At 37.3% G+C, this 19,446-nt stretch overlaps 3 protein-coding genes across 5 annotated transcripts; 2 read left to right on the top strand and 1 right to left on the bottom strand.

Moving 5' to 3' along the window:
- The first annotated feature begins 6,585 nt into the window (after nt 1-6,585).
- LOC112187567 (small RNA degrading nuclease 3) lies at nt 6,586-10,288 on the top strand. 2 transcript variants are annotated; one of them, XM_024326420.2, is made up of 12 exons: nt 6,586-6,727; nt 6,897-7,079; nt 7,162-7,251; nt 7,409-7,474; nt 7,687-7,824; nt 7,910-8,026; nt 8,104-8,173; nt 8,352-8,452; nt 8,597-8,731; nt 8,829-8,936; nt 9,274-9,381; nt 9,534-10,288. In XM_024326420.2, exons 1-12 carry the CDS (start codon nt 6,695-6,697, stop codon nt 9,951-9,953), a joined length of 1,569 nt encoding a protein of 522 aa, XP_024182188.1. In that variant the 5' UTR covers nt 6,586-6,694; the 3' UTR covers nt 9,954-10,288. The 2 variants fall into 2 exon arrangements, with proteins under 2 accessions (XP_024182188.1, XP_024182187.1); XM_024326419.2 differs by having other exon boundaries at nt 7,406-7,474.
- Nucleotides 10,289-10,301: 13 nt separating this feature from the next.
- LOC112187569 (phosphatidylinositol 3,4,5-trisphosphate 3-phosphatase and protein-tyrosine-phosphatase PTEN2A) lies at nt 10,302-16,068 on the bottom strand. Of its 2 annotated transcripts, none has more exons than XM_024326421.2 (13): nt 15,826-16,068; nt 15,190-15,452; nt 14,171-14,272; nt 14,024-14,080; nt 13,752-13,817; nt 12,965-13,141; nt 12,730-12,816; nt 12,570-12,631; nt 12,169-12,245; nt 11,685-11,731; nt 11,438-11,568; nt 11,148-11,217; nt 10,302-11,064 (listed from the first exon to the last, which is right to left on the bottom strand). In XM_024326421.2, the coding sequence occupies exons 2-13, from the start codon at nt 15,397-15,399 to the stop codon at nt 10,609-10,611; spliced, it is 1,542 nt and encodes a 513-aa protein (XP_024182189.1). In that variant the 5' UTR covers nt 15,400-15,452; nt 15,826-16,068; the 3' UTR covers nt 10,302-10,608. The 2 variants fall into 2 exon arrangements, with proteins under 2 accessions (XP_024182189.1, XP_024182190.1); XM_024326422.2 differs by having other exon boundaries at nt 15,190-15,449.
- A 601-nt stretch (nt 16,069-16,669) lies between these two features.
- LOC112186576 (protein RER1A) lies at nt 16,670-18,335 on the top strand. Its single transcript, XM_024325039.2, has 4 exons — nt 16,670-17,248; nt 17,499-17,679; nt 17,773-17,845; nt 17,946-18,335. Exons 1-3 carry the CDS (start codon nt 16,845-16,847, stop codon nt 17,830-17,832), a joined length of 645 nt encoding a protein of 214 aa, XP_024180807.1. The 5' UTR covers nt 16,670-16,844; the 3' UTR covers nt 17,833-17,845; nt 17,946-18,335.
- The last annotated feature ends 1,111 nt before the right edge of the window (nt 18,336-19,446 follow it).

Raw genomic sequence — 19,446 nt, 5'->3', positions numbered from 1 at the left:
AGAGGGCACATGGCGTTTTTGTGTAGATTATAGACAACTTAATGCCGCCACGGTTAAGGACCGGTTTCCTATCCTGGTAGTTGATGAATTGTTGGATGAACTCCATGGGGCTCACTACTTCTCAAAGTTGGATTTACGATCCGGTTACCACCAAATTCGGATGGACACCGACGACATTCCCAAAACGGCATTTCCAACCCATGAGGGGCATTATGAATTCGTCGTCATGCCTTTTGGTTTGTCTAACGCCCCTTCTACTTTTCAAGCTTTAATGAACCATATCTTCAAGCCTTTATTACGGAAATTTGTTTTGGTCTTCTTTGATGACATATTGGTTTATAGTCCCGATTTGGATTCCCATATTACACATCTTGGGGAAGTGTTTACCATTTTGCAGGATAATCACTTGAAAGTTATACTTTCCAAGTGCACATTTGGACAACCCACTGTCAGTTACTTGGGCCATGTCATTTCTAGGCAGGGAGTTTCCATGGACCAAACCAAGGTTCAATGCTTGCTTGAATGGCCCAAACCTACTACTATTAAGGCCCTGCGTGCATTTCTAGGACTACCAGGCTATTACAGAAGGTTCATCCGCAATTATAGTCTCATCACCAAGCCACTCAATGATATGTTGAAAACTGATGGTTTTATTTGGTCTCTGGCCTCCGAAGAAGCCTTCTTACACCTCAAGCACGCTATGACTTCAACGCCGGTCCTTGCTCTACCGGATTTCTTGCAGCCCTTCACCATTGCCGCTGATGCAAGTGGGGTAGGAATTGGAGCTGTCCTCTCCCAAAACAACCACCCCTAGCCTTTTTGAGCAAGACCTTGTCCCCCAAGAATCAACTTCTCTAGGTTTACGACAAGGAAATGCTGGCTATACTCTTTGCAGTTGAAAAATGGCGTCCCTACGTCTTGGGCAAGCACTTCAAAATTATCACTGACCATCAGACCATCAAACACATGATGGATCAACGCATCACCACACCTTCACAAGAAAAATGGCTGGCCAAGCTTTGTTGGGTTTCCAGCCCATGAGTCTTTCCTAAGACAATTGTCTTAGAGTATGAGAATTGTTTACCCAGTAGGTTTTGGATTCCTACTGATGAATGGAGTTCCAATGAGGAAGAAAAATCCTTATTGATGTAGGATTACCTGTAATCCTTGTTGATTACAGAGAAGGAGAAGGCATAATTGCCTACCACCAATAGGAATAGGTTTCCTAATAGGTGAAGAAAGCTGATATCCTTATGGCTATATAAGGAGGGGTTCTGCTCTAGGTTTTTCATCACAAAGACAGAGAGCAAAGTGTATTCCATTCTCGGAGTTAGAGAGTGAGAGAGGGCAAAGAAGGGAGAGATAGGAAGAGAAGAGAGAGTCCTTGTTTTCTTATTCTTTCTGGTTGTACCCATTATAAATATAGTGGAAGATTGTTTTCTGCCCGGTGGACGTAGGCAAAAGTGCAAAACCACCTTAAATCTGTGTTCTTGTGCTCGTATCTTTGTGGTTGTTTCTCTTGGTGTGCTGTGTTTATTTGTGTTTTCGACTTCACATATTGACCGATTCTCAACAAGCTTCTGGGCTACGATTTCACAATTGAGTACAAACCTGGCCGATTCAACACGGTTCCTGACCTGCTATCTAGACAGCATGAACTATACTCCATCCAGAACATCAGCACTTCGGTTTTTTGACTATCTTGACCACATTGACCGCGCTTGCACACGTGACCTAGAGGCCCAAAAACTCATCTCTGACCTTCAGCAGGGCACCCCTACAAGAAAAAATTTCAGTTTCATATCCAACAGACTATTGCATAAAGGCAAAGTGTTTGTACCAGAATCATCAGAATGGCGCCCTAAACTATTAACAGAGTTTCATTCATCTCTTCTAGCTGCCCATTCTGGTTATCTGAAATCTTACCTTCGTTTGGCACGTAATTTCTCTTGGCCAGGTATGAGGAAGGATATGAAGCAATTTGTGGCTGCATGTGACCAATGCCAGCTCCAGTCCTATGAGACCATTAACCCTCCGGGATTTCTCAATCCTTTATCGATTCCGGAGAACGTTTGGCTTGACATCTCCATGGACTTCGTGGATGGCCTCCCTAATTCTTCCGGCAAGAACGCGATCATGGTTGTAGTCGATAGACTAACCAAGTACAGCTACTTCATCGGTGTCACTCACCCATACTCAGCCAAAACAATTGCCGAGGTCTTCCTCAAAGAAATCTTCCGTTTGCACGGTATGCCCAAAACGATTATGTCTAATCGTGATCCCATTTTCTTGAGCAAGGCTTTCTTCAAACTTCAAGGTACAAAATTATGCCACACATCTGCCTACCATCCTTAATCGGATGGTCAGACCGAAGTTGTAAACAGATCGTTGGAGCATTATCTTCTATGCTTTGTGGCTGATAAACCAACCTCTTGGAGTGACTTACTGCATTGGGTCGAATGGTGGTTCAACACCACACACCATTCTACTATCAAGATGACACCCTTCGAAGCACTATACGGCTACCCACCTCCTACCGTCTCGCTATACATGCCGGAATCGACTTCTGTCCAAGCTGTTGATGAGGCCTTACAACAGAGGGATGAACTCATCAGGACTTTGAAATCCAACATGGTAATTGCACAAAACAGGATGAAACAACAGGCTGATCTTCACCCTATTGAGAGGGAATTTGCAATTGGGGATTGGGTTTACCTGAAGCTGCATCCTTATCGCCAAAAGTCCCTAGTGAAACGCCCTGCCCACAAATTGGCCCCAAGATATTACGGTCCATTCCAGATCACGGCATGCATTGGGCAACTGGCCTACAAACTTGCTCTGCCCCATCAAGCACGCCTCCACCCAGTGTTCCATGTCTCCTTGCTGAAACGGCGAACCGGTGTCACGAAACATGTTTCACCCACCTTGCCTCCATTTGATGAGAGTGGCGAACTCATCTGGTCTCCAGAAGCGGTCCTCGATATGCAGGTCGTGAAACACAAGAAGCACCAGGTTACTTAATGGCTTATCAAATGGACCGGGCTCCCAGTGGAGGACGCCACCTGGGAATTAGCTCAAGAGATTGTATCTCGTTTCCCTTCCTTTAGCAACTGAGGACACTTGCCATCTTGGGGGGTGGAATTGATAGCGCTCACCTCTTTCTGTCACCATACTAGCCCACTTATTCTAATCCACATCTTTTAGCCAAGTAGTAGTAGACAGCTATCATCTAGTACTGGGACACGTGTTGTACATCACAGTTGTAAGGACAATGGTCCATAACACCTTATATGCTGTAGTCTTCTCCATTTTGCAGTATGAATGAAAATCATGAACTTTATGTGAATTTCCTTTGTTTTATTCTTTCTACATGTCATTGCATCTATCATATTTCTTGTATTATACCTTCAATTAATTTATCAAAACATTTGTGATAAATAGTAAGCAGCGATGGACATTTTCACTTGGAAAGACGCACCTGAGTGTCCAAATTTTCAAGTGCTAGCCTCGTGCATATGCAATTTGGATCATAACTAGGGCTGCCACTTGATTTGGTAATTACCAAACTGACTGAACACCAACTGATGTTTTAGATTTGGTAAACCGACTTTTTGGTAATCAAGACTGATAAAACCGAAATTGAAAATTACTGAAAAAGTTGGTTTGGTTTTGGTAAATACTTAATCTACCGATTATCTAAATATTAGCTTTATACACTGTAGTTTTCCATACTACATGTATATTAAGAAACAATATAATTTTTTTTATAATAGTATGAACATTACTATATTAATAGTACATGTATTTTAAGTAACCTAGTCAAAGATGGTTTTATTGAAAATGGCTAAAACTTGTTGTCATATGTACAAAAGAAAGGTTCTAGTAGATGAATACAAAGTTCACGGCTATAAAATTAAAAAATATAGTATTGTTCATTCTAATTTATATTACAAAGAATTAATTGTTCTAAAGTTAGTCATACTGATAACCGAATTATTGAATTTGGTAGATATGCTTAAAAACTATGAAAATTCTTCTATGCACCGACGATGCAAAATGACCCAATATTTATTAGATAATCTCAACCCTTGATATTTCTAATCAAATTTTTTTTTTGATAACTAAAAACTGTATTTAATATAATTGAGTCGTTAATTTATGTTGGTACAAGTGCATGTTGGTGCTTCAAATCCTCCTCCTAAAAACTAAAACAAAGTTTAGGACATGTTTAAAAATGGAATTTGGTAGTCAATCTTTGCTTTTAATAACTAAGAAGTCCATTTAATATTATCCTGGCCTCTATTTAAGTCGGTGCTTTGAATCGTTCCGTGTTTAAAATCTGGAATATTGAAGCTAGTCTTAAATAGGGATGAAATCACCTATCCCTATTTAGCATATTCCAACTCTATCACTGCTCCCATACTACAACACCTGTCCATAAACTTAACCCATGTTAACACCGTTAAGTTTATTATTTATCAGTTTAAATTTTTTTTATTTTATCTTTTAATAAAAAGATAAAACTTCAAGAATAACAAAACCCGAACAACCCAACACGCTTCTCCTAGCTTTGTTGTTAATTCCAACACAGACCCAATTCCAAGTTGAAACCAAAGACCAATTCTAACTCAGTACATAATCTCATCATCATCACCCTCGTTAAGCTCCTTCTTCCCACTTAAAGTCCCAGCACCCACTGCAACCAAACCTGTCATCCTCAAAGCTTCCAAGTCCTACTTTTTTGGCCTTCACTTAAAAGCATACCCAACTTTCTTGCTATTGCAATACATAGTACAAATCAGAGTGGACAACAAAGAGCTGGAGTTTGGTGAATTACTGTTATACCCCGAAGTAGAAGACTCAGGGGCTATTCTAAGGCCCCGTTTAGGATTGCTTTGCTTTTATAAAAATAAGCTTTTGTTCAAAATTTTAGGTGTTATTGTGTTTGGTAAATAAATAAAAAACAGCTTTAATTGAAAGTTATAGGTCACTGGCAGCAGATTTTAGAAGCAACTCAGATGTTGCTTTTAGAAACTGCTATGGATCAAAACATGCTCTGCAGTTGTTTTATGTACTGACAACACTTTTAAAAATATTATTTACCAAATACGAAATTGTTTTAATTCACAGCTGATTATTCTCACAACACAGCATCAGCAGTATTTTTTAAAAGTCACAGTAATCCCAAACTAGTCCTAACAAACCCTCCATACATCTCCTAGCTTCGTTCTTGATTCCAATGTAGACCTAATTCCAAGTTGAAGCCAAAGACCAAGCCTTTACCTCCATAGTCATGTCCAAAAAGGGTCTTGATTCTGAAGGAATTGCTGGTAATCGAAGTTGTTTCTTCCATAATTCCTCTCCAAGTTCCCCAGATTGAGAAACCAATGAGGATCCTATTTCTGGGTAGTGTTCATATGGTGGTTTCCAATATCACAATCTGTGGAATCTATGTGGGTTCGTCTTATATTAAGCTGGGGGGAAAATATCACCAATGGTTACTGAGTTATGACTTATTCGACACTACACTTACTGTATTTTCAACAATATCACTTAACTCGCTCAGTTTTACATCCGTCTTTCATTTAACTCATTGTCGTTAATTCTACCGTTAAAAGCTATTAAAATTGAGGGTATATTTGTCTAAACACTAAAAAAATGCATTTCTAACTTTTTTTTTTTTAAAAAAAAGACATTTTTTTTTTCAAATTATATTTAAGTTAAAAAAATCATTTTTTATTAGAAATCTCAGAAATTTAAAAATTTGAAAAAAGTCTAATAAATGTAAATTGAAGGTATATTTGTCTAAATACTAAAAAAAATGCATTTCTAACTTTTTTTTTAAAAAAAAAGACAATTTTTTTTCAAATTATATTTAAGTTAAAAAAATCATTTTTTATTAGAAATTTAAGAAATTTTAAAAAATTGAAATTTTTTTTAATAAATGTATTTTTTTTTAAGTTAAAAATGATTTTTAAGTGTTTTGACAAATATACCCTCAATTTTAAAGGCTTCAAACGGTAGAATTAACGGCAGTGACTTAAATGAAAGACGGATGTAAAACTGAGTGAGTTAAGTGATATTGTTGAAAATACAATGAGTTAAGTGTCGAATAAGTCATAACTCAGTGACCATTGGTGATATTTCCCCTAAGCTGGGTGATGATGGAATTGCTATAATTACTTCTTAGACAACTTGTAATTTGAGTATGAACTAGTATTATTTGTATAGTACTTATGTTGCGCCGATTGAGGTTTCAGATGAAGGTAGTGCCTCTATTCAGGTTGAAGCCGGCCAAGTCTGGTAGAGCAACGTAGATGAAGAAGAAAGAAAGAGAGAAATTATTTTTCTAATGTTTTATTATTATTATTTTTAAAGGGACTTGGAACCCAGCCTAGCTGGAGGCTCACCCCGGTTTTCATTTATTTTTCTAATGTTTTATTATTTATTTTTTAGTGAGAGTTGGCAGAGTTAGTGGGTGTTGAGTCAGTGGTTACGTGTCAAATTCTTAGTTGTAGGACAGAGTTGAGATAGGCTAAATGGGGACACGTTAGAGCCCGCATTTTTTTAGTGACATCACGGACCCTTCTTCTTATAAGCAAAAACCCTATGCGCAAAACTTAACCCCCAAAAATTAACGGCTTCTGCTTCAGCCGCTCGCCACAGTCGAACCTGCGCGCCTCAGTATATCGCCATGGATGATTTCATCGCCACTGCAGAGAAAAAGGTTCCATCTTTTTCATACTTCACCACTAACTTCGCCTATACTTGTTTTCCAATTTCAAATACCAAATTATCAGCTTCCTAGTTTAGTCAATTGTGCAAAGAAATCAGTAGTGTTTAAAGTATGGGAAAGTTGGATGCTTTATATGAATTTCTAACATGGGGGTGGATAGGTGCTTGTGGAGATTGTGAAGTTGGCCCAGAAGCGAGGAATGAAGGGTTCTAAAGGAGACTGGAAGCAGTTTCTAGCTAGTTATGATAAAAAATTTGGGGCCAGTTTGAGTGATCCTGGAAAGAGGTCAATCGATGTGTTGACTGCGTTTGTCAGGAGTTTTGATAAACAGGATGATTTGAAGGTAATCAACTCTGTGCATATGGAGTTTTATATGATACAACTTTATTTTAATGATGATTGCTCACCCGGTTTCTTGCTTTCAGCTTTTCGCCAAAGTTGTACAATGCAATTCGAATCGCCAAGGAGTAGACCAGTTCTTGAAGAACTCTCCGGCAAATGAATCCAAGGAGCAGGTAGATGGATATCTATTGATGTAATAACTTAGTCGTTGGCTAGCTGGGCCGGTAGTTTAGAGAAGCATGTTTTCCTTTTTGTTAATATCCATTTGGTTTTTGTAATGCACAATTTATTAGGTGGTACTAATTTGTTGTGATTGTGGTCGTATAGAAGCTGGTCCGTGTAACTCTTGAGCACCCACAATACCCAATTGACTATTCGTTCCCGTCACATAACCAGGTTTGTTGACTGCATATCTGATTACTTTAAGTTACATAAGTTTGTACTGTGTATTAGTATCAATCTTTGTTGCAAAAACCTTTCTTCTATTTCTGTTTTGGTTTAGCTCCCATTAGCAACCATATAAAGAATATGCAGTTTCCTATTGTTGGAAGTATTTGGCTGGTCATGTGGTTTATCTCTCTTGTTAACTTGAGTAAATTGCAAAGCAGGACTGGGTAATTACAAAGCTCAATAAAAAGTCGAAGCAGATGTCAAATGCAATGCTTGCTGTTGATTGTGAGATGGTTCTATGTAAAGATGGATCTGAAGCTTTAGTAAGGGTGTGCGTTGTGGATCAAAACTTAGAGGTATTACTGCTGTCCACCTCAGAAGATATTGTATTAGTACCTAGACCTTTTCCAGTCCCTTGTATATGATACTTTGTCTTTTCAGGTCAAACTGGATGAACTAGTAAACCCCAACAAAAAAGTTGCTGATTACAGAACTGTGATTACAGGAATGTCTGCAGCAGATTTGGCTGGTGTTACATGTACTTTAGCTGATATACAGGTATAATGGTTGTTTATTGGTTTCAAGGGGTAAATCCATTAACATTTTTTCACCTCAATTCTCGGTGTATATTGTAGAAATCCTTCAAGAAGTTGTTGTCAGATGGAACTATTTTAGTTGGACACAGTTTGAATAATGACCTGCAGGGTAAGTTGATTGTTGTTTCTGTAAGTTGGTTTTGAGTTGCAAACTTGCAATCAATCCATGATTTTTTTTTCTTCTGGATTTTCAGTTTACTTATACATTTATGATTTCTTTTTTCAGATCTGTTTAATTTGTTTGTTTTTTGTTTTGTTTTTTATTATGACGTTCTTCTTGTTTTCAGCATTGAAGATAGACCATATAATGGTGATTGATACCGCATATGTATTTAGATATTCGGATGGGCCTATTTCTAGAAAACCTTCCTTGAATAATCTGTGCAAGGCAAGTTTCGATACAACCTGTTAATTCACTTTTACATTTCATATTCGCACCATGGAATCCATTAATTAGACCATTACAATGATTTGACTAGAACCTGTCACATGCATGTCTTATTGTCTCATAAATCTCTTTTTCTTGCCTCAGTCTGTGTTAGGCTATGAAGTTAGAAAGAAAGGTTCTCCACACAATTGTCTAGATGATGCCTGTGCTGCAATGAAACTTGTTCTTGCTAAGGTAGAGCGTGAAGTTGGTGATACCATTCCATCAGTTCAGGAGGATGTGAGTAATTGTATTTAATTGGATGACCTTTTAAATTTTAATACTGTGGTTCCAGTTCCATCATCCTTGTCTTAATACCTTTTGTTTGTACCTGTAGGTACCTGATACTAACATGGCCAAGCTACTCCTTCACAGGATACCAAGAACAGTGCCTAGTGTAGAATTGCAGAATGCCATACCTGGGAACTTCACATTAGAAGTCAAGGTCCAATCATTACCCTTAGTTTCCTATATTTTCTGTATGACTCCTTGGGTTAGTACACTTAAAGAGGATTATATCACTGTTTTACATTTAAAAAAAAAAAATTCACATCATATTTTGGATATTGATGAATACATCTGAAGAATATGTGCCAAGGGGATAGTACTTTAATCATATTAGTTCACATTTTTCTGTGATATCCGAAGACACTAAACTCTATGCCAAGTTGCACTTTTTATTGCAATTGATAAAATGGTCTATGTTATCATATTTCTTCCTCCCAACACCAACACCCCCCTCCTCCTCATCTCCTCTCTCTGACATAGTTAATCATTTGCAGAAGCCATCGGTTAAAGCCAAAGGAGGTATATATTCTGCCTTTGCTATATTTAAGAATCAACAAGAAGCGCATCAAGCATATGAAATAGTCCAAGGCAGCCAGGAAGAGGTACATACCGCTGAGTAGAATTTCTGGCTATATGTTTTTGTTTGTTCTTTCAAGTGATGAGGAATTGTCATTACAAGTCAATTGCATCCTTTATCGAGCATCTTGGATATTTTTGGATATAAAGAGATAAATTTGTTACTGTCTTATTCTAGGACTCATCTGGACGGCCACAAAAACTTACTGAATTTAAGCTCAGCACAGGCGTAGTTACTAATCTATATGTTCGTAAAATGGTAGATAATGGTTCCTCAGACCAAACCTCTTCAAAGAGATCTCTTGAAGTTGAGGAGAGCACAGGTGCAAATAAGAAACAAAAGATTGGTGCGAAAATAGAAGATGAGACGATGGCTGACTTAGATCATTGTTGCGATCATCTCAAAGAGATAGAAAGATTGAAGCAAGAACAAGAAAAGCTATTGAAACAGTGTTCAGATCAGTTAAAAGATATTGAAGGATTGAAGCAAGAAATTAAAAATAGGGAATATGAAATCTCTATGCTGAAGAAGAGCCAAGTTCCAGAAGGACAAGAAAAAAGGCTGTATAAAAAAAAGGACAAGAAAAAACGGAAATAGACTACAAGGGCAGCTCTAAATGATTTCCTTCATTATATTTTGCTGCTCTGGAGCGATTTGGTTGCTCAAAATGTTGGAACGACGTACATCTTTTTAAATGTGCTGGTGGATACCTTCAATTTTCCTAATGATCAGTTTTGATTGGTGTGAATGAGGTCCAGAATATCCAGCTTCATCTGCCCATGAAGAGAGCTTCAATGAAGCAAATTTTAGTTTGGGAGATGGTTTTTATATGTTGAGAAGTGGTACAGGATGTTTATGTACCAAAAAACTGAGTTTGTATTCTTTCATGTAACAATTCTATCAACAGAATTCAAACATTATGTCTTCCTTTTTTTTTTTTTTTTCCTCTCACTAATATGAACTACCTTTTTTCTTTACTTCTCACTAGTATGCACTACTTTTTTTACTTCATTATGGGACATTTCCTACACCCATTTCAGAGTTAGCAAATTTTCTTGAGATGAAAAAATGTGAGAGATTGCAGGAGATGTAAATTTAATTAACATCTCGTTCCTTTGTTGAATAAAATCATATCAACCAACTTCTGATTCCTATGAAGGTTCCAAACTCTATCAGTTCAGAAGGTTCCAAACTCTATCAAGTACACTAGAGTTTCTGATACAGTTTCAAGCATCAGTCAGGTTGAATGGCATCATTCACTGTCAAAATCTTCATCCCCAAAAGAGAAAACTGAAGCATCAGCAGCTATTGCCCTAATATCCTCTGCTCCAGATTTTCCTGCCCCATCAGAAGTTTGTTTGTGAGAAGAACCATTCTGTGTGCTATCCACAGTTTGAGCTGAAGTTTCCATTTGTTTTCCTGTTGTATTGGACGAGTGATCAAGCGCAGTAAGCTCAGCTCTAGAATTAGCTTCTGCTAGCCTGCTCTTTCTATCCCCAGACTCCTCTCCCTCACTATCTGAAAATACATCATCACCATCTTCTCTTTTTCTTTGATTCAGATTGGCTGCATCACCGCCACTTGAAGCAGAGGCGTCATTTGAGCTACCGTCGGGTTTCTTACTTGAAGAATTAGGTATTGTAGGAGAAGTACCATTATAATCTATCATGATCACTTCAACCTGAAATCTTGGAGAAGGTAATTTTCTCTGCAAAACATAACCAATGGCTTTTCACAAGCAAGCACCAGGAGAGCAAAACTACTATATTAAATGAAGGTCACACCATCTACCTTCTCAAAACCATCGAGATCATCTGCGTTTAAGAACTTTCTGTTGTTTTCTATCATCGTATTTAACCAGCTGAAAATATAAAAAAACGAGAAGAAATATAAAAGAAGTCATTCTGGGTGTGTAATCTCTTTTTATATGCATACACAAAAATATCTATTCAATTACTAAGCGGTTCCAGACAAGTATGCATTTCACAAGTTACTGATTGCCACATCTTCACTAAAATTGTGAAATGATATTTCAATCCGTAACATAAGTAAGAGTGAAATAAGGGAATCAGTTTACAGACCAATAGAAATCTCCGTGGCGTTCATGGAAATAGATTTTGAAATCCCCCACTAACTCTGCTAGACCAGGCTCCCCTGGTAGAGCGAAAACGACAATCCCTTTCTTCCGTGCACTGATCCAGAAATCTTCTGGCTAAAAATTGAGTTGGTGGGCATAAATCAGAAATCCAATACAGGTTGCCCTTGATATCAAAAAGTTAGAATAAAAAAAAACAAGACTATCATTTATTGTGCTATAACAAGATTTACCATTAGATCTTTTGTTTTTGGATGCTTTCTTGATGAGAACAAAATTCCTGAGATTGGGAAAAACATTTTTTTAAGAGACATGAAAAAACGATGAGTGGTAATAGTATACTAAGATTTGTTACAAGTTATTAAGAAAATAATAATACAAAAAGAAAAACAAAAACAAAAAGAAACACGAACGACATTTTAAACACATGCAAGGAAACATACATAATGGATCATCACAGAGACACAAACAAAGCTTTAAGGGTAGTTCTCTAAAGCACCGTCTGTAACTCAATACTACATTTTCTAACATAAATACTCCTTTTTAACACAAAACTAAGGCCCAATAGTAACTAGTTCAAGATCTTAAGACCAGCAGATGATCAATTTTACAAATGCAACACTGTGCCCCCTTAAATTAACGACATGTGTATTGGCTCAAAGCATCACAATATATTGCACAGATATTGATCATCAGCACAGAAATATCAAAGGTTACCATTATGGTCAGAGACTGTAATGGAGGGCCTAATCCAATGAGGGCAGTTGTGAATCCGGAATCCCCTGAGCATGCACCTATAACAATAGAATCTCAATATCTTTCAAAATGGAACCTTACATGCATACTAAAATACATACAGATAATACATATATGTACAGATATATAAAAATAATTAAATATATGCATGTACAAGGAATATACAGGGAACTGATCTAATGATGACCTACATGTTGTGAACTATATATGAGGGATTGATCCAAAGTCTTCATATCAACTCCACAAGCTAGGTCCTCATTAGAACACCTATGCATACTATGCCTACAACGTTGTATACATACATATGCGTGTTGATAATATTTATAATCATATGGATGCATTTTGGAGAAAGAGAAGTGTACCTTCGAGGATGACATTCTCCATTGAAGTTTCTCAAGATAATGTCAAAATATTTCACGTACCTCTAGGAAAAGCAAAGAAAAATTTGTCAATTAGAATGATGTAAAGAAATGAAAACCATCAACCCTAAAAAGAGAGAATCCACAAAGATAATTGACTGACAATCTGACTCGGAAGAACCAGAGCCTTTCCATCTACACATCTTTTATGGTTATAGTAATACATGGCCTCCTCAGCTGTAGGAAAGAACTGCAAAGAGATGGCAAAATGGAAAAAACAAAAAATGAGAAAAAACAAAAGAAGTTCAGTCACAAGTGCAAGAACACAGATTTAACACAAGAAACAACAGTTCCACCATACAACCACAAATCTTAAGAGTGCTGGTACAAAATCACACCTTAAGGTATAGGAGAAGGCTACAAATCATTACTCCTGTCCTTGCCATACCAGCTTTACAATGAACAACCACAACATTTTCAATGTCCTCCTTTAACCATGAATGAGCACTTTGACAGAAGGATCCAATAAGTTGGATTGGGGGGCAGTTATGATCATCAAATGGGAAACTTGCAGCCTTGAAACATACAGAGAAGAGGAAAATACAACAAGCAGTTATTCAATATAACGGAAAACAGAACTGCAGCATTGAGATGTTTACCCTGCAAATCTATTTGACATTCTCAATTGTTCTCTAATTCCCAACAGAAAGGTAAGATCAACAAACTTTCAACTATTTTCTTTCAATACATAACAAATACTTTAAAGTGTATCACATCATTCACTCAAATTTTTTTTTTTTTTTTGGAATGCTTTCATCAATTGTTTAATTCAAATGCGAGTTAAATTGAAAAACTCCGAAATCTCTATCAATTATGCAGAACCCTCGATGTTACGTATATCAAAAATGTCAACCATTGCATCTAGCAGCAAGAAAAAGCCTTCATCTTAATTAACAGGTTACAGATTTTTTGAAAACGTGAGAACCAGAAGTAAAATTTAAAATAGTCTGTCAACTTTTTTTGCAATGTGTTTGACCATGGATATATAAAAAATATATATGAGTATTTAAGGTGTTAAACGAATATCACAAAAGAAAACTTTAAACTTAATAACTTATCAAATTCTGACACTTTTTGTTAAGCATTATAAAGAATAAGATTTCAAGTGAAAATAATAAATTGCACCTTCCCCTCAAATCGCGATGCATCATATAACCTCTCTGAACAAAGATTGTACACTTTATAATGTCCCTGCCAATATGAGAGAAATTGTATAATTAATCATTGACGAAAAAAATATAAATAAAGAAAGGACAGAACCTCAATTGCAGATGAGGCAGAAAAAAGTAAAACCATATTCTTAAGCCCACTAATGTTTATGTACTATTTAGTGGAATGCAGATATTTTTCTGTTGCATAGAGTCAATTTCATCATTCAAATGCAAACCATTTCTTACCTTGTGATGAGTTTCAAAAAATCTGATCACTTCTTCCATATGATTCCGATAAAATCCCTGCATCACATTTTCAGTTGGCAACTTTTAAAATGATGCAACCAAACTTAGCCTATTGAATTTTAAACATATACCATGTAATTTTCTTACCTCAACATATCCAAAAAAGCCAGAACTTATATCTCCAGCTGGGAAACCCATAGCAATTATATTTTCAGTAATATATGTCATATCTAAATCAAAACCTCCCTCCTGTAAATTTAGTGGTAATAGATGTCAAACTGACCTTTGCAGAAACTTGCATATATTATGGTATAAACAAGGTAATAATGAGTCATAAGATGAAAAAGCGAAAGAAAAAAAATTATGCATGCGCACACACACCTTAATGATGCATTTATTTTTAAGTCTATAACAATTAAACACCCTTACACAACTATAGATAAGCATTAGCAAGAAATAAGAAATTAAATTTGAAATAAGTATTACACAAGGACTTCTAATGTTCAAATGCCTTTGAAGCTTCATTTCACATAGTATTTTATTATCACAGAACTTTTACTTTTGTATGAACTTTAGAGATTAATGACCTTACGTTATATATTAAATTTCATGATAGATTGAACAGTAAGATAGGCTGACTATAAGAAGTCCTAGCAAGAAATAAGAAATTAAATTTGAAATAAGTATTACGCAATACGCAGGGACTTCTAATGTTCAAATGCCTTTGAAGTTTTTCACATATTATCTTATTATTATAGAACTTTAACTTTTGTATAAATATTAGAGATTAATGGCCTTACCTTATACATCTCATGAAAGGATGAACAGTAAGATAGGCTGACTATAAGAAGTCCTAGAAGGAGATGGCTGGCATCACAGAGTCCAAACATGGATAAACACTTAATCCAGTCTATAAGCCTTATGTGATTTGGGTGAACTATTGCTTGTCCTATGTTCATTTCTTTTCATTCTTTTCAGAATATTTGATTCTTTTATCTGGTTAGCTGTCTCGGGTTATGACTAGAAACCCCAGCTTCACAATGCAAACCTCAAATTCACATTCTACTGAAATTTAGAAGGAAATACAATACTTGAACTTGTTTCTACACTCAGCATTATTAATCAAGAAAGCAAATTGAAGAAGCGTCACAAGTCTGATAATGTACCTGGTATCTTCGTTTGTTTTGAGAGACGAGATGGCGAGCCTTGACCTGCACAGCCTTGACTGCAGACTGAGATGTGCTAAGTATACCTTTCGTAAACGATCCAAAAACCCCAGAAACCCCCTTTGCACTCTGAGCATTTTGAGTGGCATTATCTTGACCGGAGGGAACGGCAGCAGGTTGAGGTGACGGGTCACTAGATTTCACATCCATTACGAAACTCAATGGAGGTCCTAACACTACTCTGGTACAGCATATACACACTGCTGCAATCAATACGAACCCAGAACAAGTTTAAGCAAATGGAAGAATGAGCAAAAAGGGTTTCAACAAACAAGCTCAATTATTGAAACCCAGATGGATATGAAACCCATTCAAAAAAATTCATGTACAAACCAGACATGGGTTAAAGACTACCATTCAAGCTGTTCTTGAATAAAACAATGTGCGTAATAGAATACATATAAATCATAAACACACAAAGATTCATACAAATGTTAGATTTGGAAATCATGAGGGTATTGAGAATGGGGCCTCGCGTCACCAATCAAATTGATAAATTGAAAAAGATACCAAATTGTATTGTATTGCATAGATAAACGTAAAAAAGTATAGAATGAGAAATGTGGGAGGAGTTACCTAGAGTGGGTTTTCTCAATGTGAGAAGAGAAAATGTATAGATCGTTGGGTGGCTTTTGATTGTGTTGAAATGAAAGAGAAAAGGTGTTACTGGCGCAGTACCGACGATCAATATAAATATGGTTGTTGGAGCACAAAGCTAACTTCACATTTAGAAACTTGGAGCCACCCGCTCTTCCCCAAAAGGTCGTTATATTTACACGTCAAATGACATTTTTGGTCATGTGTGCTTTTTTGGCCCCCTTTCCAGTTTCCATAACGAGTTGCAATTGAAGACCCCGATTTATATTTGGAAATAAGTAATACACAACGTGAATGCACCAATGATATTCGAGTATTTAAGGGTTTGAGGCTTATCAAATTATTGTAGAGAATTCTCGCCTGCGTACTATTCAGCGATTCTCTATCTTTGTTTAACATTTATGAAAAAAAAAAATCAAAAATATAGAAATATATATTTTTCAAAGATTGTGTACAATGACGTAATAGTTTGACTCAAAATTTAACAAATTTCAAGCTGATGTTAAAACTTACTTTGATTCGATTGGTTTTGACATTAACGTTCATAAAACTTATTTAAAAGATGTTTCGAGCCTTCACCTGTTAAGTAACAGGATTTCAAATTGCTTAATTTGCATTGCCTATTTTGTTTAGAAATATAGCTAGGGAAAGTAGGAAAGTGAATAGTTAGGTGAGCCAGGCGGAGCAGACCCCAGATGCCATCCAGCATTCCAGATCCAATAGTCACAACCAAAGCCCGGCAAATAGATCCGGTCCAAATCCAAACCGGTTCAAAATCCTGACGCATTAAAAAGAACCGCCAACCCTGTTAAGTATAGGACGACCCGTAAACTCAGGTCCTTCTCTCCCATTCAAAATCAAACTCCCCAACAAAAAAAAGAAAAGAAAAAAAAATCCCAATTCACATCAACGCGCCCGGAGAGAGAAAAAGAGGAGAAGAAGAAGAAGAAGCAACCAACCGACACACCTGGATCAACGAACCCCAAGCGGGCCCCACAATGGACACCGGAGCGGCGGGCGTGGGTCTCGCCGCGTCGTCGTCGTCGTCGTCGGCGGAGGACCTGTCGTCTCGGGGATCGCCGCTCGACGCCGTCCAGGCGTGGAGCTTCGGCGTGTCGCGCCGATATCAGCACCTGCTCGACAAAACGACGCCGCACGTCCTCCACCGCTGGCTCGCAACCCTCGGCGTGGCCTTGGTCTACGTCCTCCGCGTCTACTTCGTCCAGGGATTCTACGTCGTGTCGTACGGCTTGGGGATCTACCTCCTCAACTTGCTCATCGGCTTTCTCTCTCCTCAGGTCGACCCGGAGATCCACGACCTTTCCGACGGCCCCGGCCTCCCCACCCGCGGATCCGACGAGTTCCGGCCCTTCGTTCGACGCCTCCCCGAGTTTAAATTCTGGTAATTTTGACTTATTTCATATTTAGTTTGGAATTTATTTTTGAAATTGTGGTTATTTGATTTCGTTTTTAGAGATGCACTCTGTGTTCGTTCTAGTTCTAATTAGAAGAAATTTTTCAATTTTTTTTGTTTGTTTTGTTTTTTGAAATTGTGGTTGTTTAATTTGGTTTTTAGAGATAACGCATTGAATTTTAGGGACGAATGCATTGAATTTTGATTTTGGTTTGGTTTTTGTTTGTTTGTTTGGAAGGTACTCAATTACAAAGGCGTTTTGCATTGCTTTCGTGATGACATTCTTCAGTGCATTTGATGTGCCTGTGTTCTGGCCCATTCTTCTCTTCTACTGGCTAGTGCTCTTCGTTCTCACAATGAGGAGGCAGATCGTACACATGATCAAGTACAAATATGTTCCTTTCTCTATTGGCAAGCAGGTATGCTCACGTCCATCTTTGGTTACTTGTCAATATCATGCTAGTGTGTCGAGCTTTCGGTGAATTAATAAACTCGGTTGTTGTTTTTTGCAGCGGTATGATGGAAAGAAAGCTTCTGCATCAGAAACCACGACCCTCCTACCTAGGGATTAGAATTACCCTTCAGGTACATTTCGAATCAGACAGACTTTCGTGCAAGTCACAATTAAATGTTGAAATGTCACAATTAAATGTTGAAATGTGTTCTGATATGTTATGTTGAACAGCACTAGAGTCTTTGGAAGATATGGTGCGGAAGAATCTTTTTCAAGAACTAATTCAGGCAGCTTGGTTGATTGGTTAGTGTACGCTTTTGGAATCTGTTGCTTATGCCCCTGTAATATTTTGCTACTGGGAGATGAAGTGGTTACTGGAGGCCTTTCTTTTTTCCTTCTTAGTATTAAAAGATCCATTTGTATAGAAGGGACATGCTCTACGTTCCCATCCCAAATAATCAATTGAATGACATGTACTTTTTAGAGTTTTGCAGCGAGAATACTAGCCATCCAGTGCAATTGGGATATCTCATATTTTGTCGTATTTTTTCATGGTTTAGTTGAAATTGGGACTAATGCAACTCATTTTCTTGAATTGAGGCCGAAAGTTGTTTGGATTAACTTGTCTCATCTTGTGATTCTTTTGAATGTCTGTTAGCGTTATTACTTGTGGCAGTAAGGCTTCTCCTGCATCTTATAGGTTTTATAGAACATGGAATTAATTGCCAGTTATTGACAGCTTAAACAGGAATGGTCCAGATGATAAGGTTATGGCATGGAACTGGTAACAGACTTTTTGTTTTCGTATTGGAGATGAAGTATTACAATTTTAGAAAGAAAACTTGCTAATGCCACCATTAACTGAAGTTTAGATCGCATTTCTTTGATGATGGCTTTTATGCCTTGTAGAACATTGTTGTTGCATGATGGAGGGTGCATTGAAGTTGATTTTCAGTTCTGAACTAGGAAGGACTTCCGTTGTGATGAAATCATATGGTTTAGTTATTGTGGCAAGTGTTTACTACGACTTGACTTGTGTATCCAAACAAAACACTGCAATCAAAACAGATATAGGGAAGGCTTCCATGCTAGACTTGGTTTGGCGGTCTATAGTAGCTATAGACCTCCCTCCTGTAATTTTAGTGGTAATGCATGTCAAACTGACCTTTGCAGAAAACTTGCATGTATTATGGTGTAAACAAGGTAATAATTAGTCATAAGATGAAAAGAAAAACAATATTAGGCATGCGCGCGCGCGAACCAGAAGGAGATGGCTGGCGTTACAGAGTCCGAACATGGATAAACACTTAATCCAGTCTATAAGCCTTATGTGATTTGGGTGAACTATTGCTTGTCCTATGTTCATTCTCTCCAGAATATTTGATTCTTTTATCTGGTTAGCCGTCTTGGGTTATGACTAGAAACCCCAGCTTCACAATCCAAACCCCAAATTCACATTCTACTGAAATTTAAAAGAAAATACAATACTTGACCTTGTTTCTACACTCGGCATCATTAATCAAGAAAGAAACTTGAAGAAGCCTCACAGGTCTGATAATATACCTGGTATCTTAATTTGTTTTGAGAGACGAGATGGCCAGCCTTGACCTGGAAAGCCTTCACTGCAGACTGAGATGTGTCAAGTGTACCTTTTGTAGAAAAAGACTAATACAAATTACAAAGAAAAGTCACTTTGTTTTCTTCGGAAAAGACTAAACGATCCAAGAACCTC

This window comes from Rosa chinensis, chromosome 2 (assembly GCF_002994745.2).
Source record: "Rosa chinensis cultivar Old Blush chromosome 2, RchiOBHm-V2, whole genome shotgun sequence".
Taxonomy (NCBI): Eukaryota; Viridiplantae; Streptophyta; class Magnoliopsida; order Rosales; family Rosaceae; genus Rosa; species Rosa chinensis.
This window is presented reverse-complemented; position numbering and strand designations above follow the sequence as displayed.